The sequence below is a fragment of the Myzus persicae genome, unplaced genomic scaffold (genome assembly GCF_001856785.1).
Source record: "Myzus persicae strain clone G006 unplaced genomic scaffold, MPER_G0061.0, whole genome shotgun sequence".
In the NCBI taxonomy this organism is placed as follows: Eukaryota; Metazoa; Arthropoda; class Insecta; order Hemiptera; family Aphididae; genus Myzus; species Myzus persicae.
In genome coordinates this window covers 862,205-865,855 of record NW_019103945.1, presented here as the reverse complement: position 1 = coordinate 865,855, position 3,651 = coordinate 862,205, and the positions used below count along the sequence as shown (strand labels likewise).

At 29.6% G+C, this 3,651-nt stretch overlaps 1 protein-coding gene across 1 annotated transcript; it reads left to right on the top strand.

Annotated features, from left to right (window-relative positions):
- The first annotated feature begins 399 nt into the window (after positions 1–399).
- LOC111036743 (KRAB-A domain-containing protein 2-like) lies at positions 400–3,376 on the top strand. The gene is made up of 4 exons (XM_022318881.1): positions 400–1,741; positions 1,872–2,117; positions 2,496–2,714; positions 2,785–3,376. Exons 1-4 carry the CDS (start codon positions 850–852, stop codon positions 3,054–3,056), a joined length of 1,629 nt encoding a protein of 542 aa, XP_022174573.1. The 5' UTR covers positions 400–849; the 3' UTR covers positions 3,057–3,376.
- Positions 3,377–3,651: the final 275 nt, after the last annotated feature.

Below are 3,651 nucleotides of genomic sequence, written 5' to 3'. Positions count from 1 at the left end.
GTAGCAAATAGGTATGTGTTTATTTCTTAATTTGTGATCTTATAATATAGGTAGACGCTTTTTGGCTGTGGCCTGTGTCAATGGTTTTATTGGGGTCTGGAGATTATAGTTTTCTCCGTGCGACAGTCTGGCGATTATTTATTTGTCTGTTATATTTTATTTTATTCTTATAATGATGTGTCAGCATACTATTACAGTATTACATTTGTAAATGCGTAGTCTAAATATAATCTAAAAGTACATAACACAAGTAATATAAATATTTTGAATGCTCCATTGTCTATTAAAAATGATAATACTTAATAACAATAATAATTCTTTATTCACAGAAAAAAATTCCCATAACATAAAATAAAATATAATTGGAGTAGGTACCTAGTGTATATATAATATATATGTTACGGTGAAAGATGTAAACGTGGTAAAAGACGTCATTCCCCGGTAAATGACATCATTTACCTAAAAATTGGTAAATGTTGTAAATGCAGACATTCCCCGGTTATTGTCGTCAATCACCAGTTTAGTTGGAGAATGATGTTCAATACTTTTATGTCGGTGTGAACGAACAGCGATAAGCGTGTAGGTGCCAAATAAGCTTCGTTAGTTAAAAATATCATGACGGAAGTAGATAGATAAACGAAAATCCCAACAAGCAATAACGTCGATAACCCGAGTAATAATATGAGATAATCTATTAGTTTATTAGTTAGTATCTACGGGAATATTATAGCGAGTTGTATATGCGACGAGTGTGTGTTTTATAATATTATTTGTAAAAATTTGTGTCACCAGTGAACAAAGTGTAATAAGAGTTAGATTCAATTATAGTGTTAGTTTTATTTAATAATTATGGAGAACAAATTTAGAGCAGAAATCGACAAAATTATTAGCAGTAAAAAGAGAGACGACAACATATTTTATTTTAGTTCTGAAGAGTACAACAACAAAATCCAAAAAATAAAAGAATTAAAAATTGGAACACTTAAAAAAACGGTAACGAATAATAGACTTATACGTAAATATGATGTTGTGTCAATTGGGGGAAAAGAAAAATTGATTAAGCCTATAGTTGATAATGAATCTGACGTTTTATATTACGTCACAGTAGACGAGTTGTTTGAAGTCATCCATACAGCACATTTAGCAGTAGGTCATGGTGGTAGAAATAGGATGATGGCTGTGTTAAAAACAAAATATTGTAATGTGACAACGGAGGCAGTTATGGCATATTTAGGTTTATGCAGTAATTGTCAAGTAAAACAATCAAATCCGAAAAGAGGGCTTGTGACAAAACCAATTTTACATTCCGCATTTAATTCAAGGGCGCAAATTGATTTGATTGACATGCAATCTCAAAATTATAATAATTATCGCTATATAATGAATTATCAAGATCATTTAACAAAATTTGTTATTTTAAAACCTTTGAAGACAAAAAGGGCCGAAGAAATCGCTTTAAATCTAATAGATATTTATACAATATTTGGTGCACCCGCTATACTCCACTCGGATAATGGTCGTGAGTTTGTAAATTCTATTATAACAAATTTAAATGAAATGTGGGGAGACGTCAAAATTGTGCATGGCAAGCCTCGTCATAGCCAGACCCAAGGATCAATTGAACGCGCGAATAGGGACGTTGAAGAAATTTTGGCTTCTTGGATGGCTGATAATAAATCAAAAGACTGGCCAATGGCATTAAAATTTGTGCAATTTCAAAAAAATCGGGCTTTGAACTCAGGTAAGCTATTCTAAAAACAATTTTTTTTTAATAATTTTAATTTTAATTAATTAATAATTTTTTTTTTTATAATATTATAAATGTATAATTTATATTTATAATTTTATAATATATTTTTTTGTTATAATAGGTATTGGAAGATCGCCATACGAAGCGATGTTTGGTTGTACAGCGAGAACAGGGTTAGCTTCAGCAGGGATACCTTACGATGAAATAGAAAAACTTAAGTCAGAAGAGGATATTGAAGAACTATTTAATAACAGCAACCATTCAGATCATATAAATGCAGTAGAAGATGATTTAGTCGATGTTGGAGATCTTGACAATGAAGTAAACTTGGAGACTGAAAATGAATTAAGAAATACTAAAGACATAGGTAATTATTTAATATTTATTATATGTAATTTGGCAAAAATACTTGCATATTTCTGCAAATTTAATGGTTGTTGCGTATTTTTACAAAATTTGATTTGCATTGCATATTAAACCAAAAGTTTAAAAACATAATGTATAAAATAATAAATCATTATTTATTTTTTATTATTACTTAATTTGTAAATTTAAAAAAAAATAAAAAATAAATTCTTGCATATTTTCATGATTTTTACTGCATATTATATGGCATATTTCGATAGTTTTTAGTGCATAAAAATCCGAGCTATATAAATTTAATAAAATTGTATAATAATAAAATGTAAAATTTTTTTATTTAAATATAATAGGTTAAAAAATAGTAATCGTCATCTATTTACAGGTAAAAGAATTGAAAAAATTAAAGACCAACGACAAAAATCGGTTGTCTGTCTCGAAAAACAAGCGTCGAAAATGTTGAGATTGACTAACGAAAAATTTTCTAAGCTTGATGTCGGTACAACTGTTCGTGTCCCAATACCAGATGTCGATAGAGCAAGAGGTTCTCCGCGTAATTTACTTGCTGTTATTATTTCATGTGAAGATGACATGTATAAATTATGTAAGCCAATTTTAATTTGATAATGTTTATTTAATTTAAAATGAAATAAATACCCGAATGTTTGAATCAGGTACAGAATATGGGGTGTTGAAACACAAATATACACGAGCACAAATTTCTCCGTGTAAAGAAAAATTTCTAGAGCTAGATGAAGCCATGAAAAAAATTAAAGACAGGGAAATAACATTACGAGAAGCCGCAGGACATGGAATAGCTGGTCATCAAGGATTTAATCGATGCAACTGTAAAACTGGTTGTGGAACTAAAAAATGTGCTTGTAATGCAGCAGAAATGTTGTGCAGTTCAAAATGTCATGGTAACCAAAATTGTACAAATAAATAATTTATAATATGTACGTATTTCATTATTTTTAATTAACTTATTATCCCATTCAAATAAATACCTAAAATAAAAAATGAATTACCCACCAACAATGAATCATTATTATAAGTAGTACCTATGGTAAAAAAATCAGTGTATTATTTGAGATTTATCATCATTTACCACCAGTTTTGGTAAATGACATCAATGGCCGGTGAAAGATGTACATTTGAATTTATAATCTGGTTTTTTACACCATTTACCTACATAATCAAATCATTTTGGTAATAGACGTCATTCACCGGAGAATGACGACATTCACCAATATTCATCTTTCACCGTAACATATACACGTCCAGGCTGTCAAATTCCATAGTTCACTTCATAAACTAACAGGGTCACTCCACTTCAATTTACATTATTATATACGTCCACTGGTGCACCAACTCAAAGATGTCTACAACATGGTTGTCTACATGATTATTAATCAAATTATAAAGTAGTGCAGTGCCTACTTTTAAATTTTATATTCATATTGTTATGCCTATTAATTCATAATTTATTCGCCATCTCTACACCACTAACTATGTCCTATATACGTCTAACCAACCTTAAG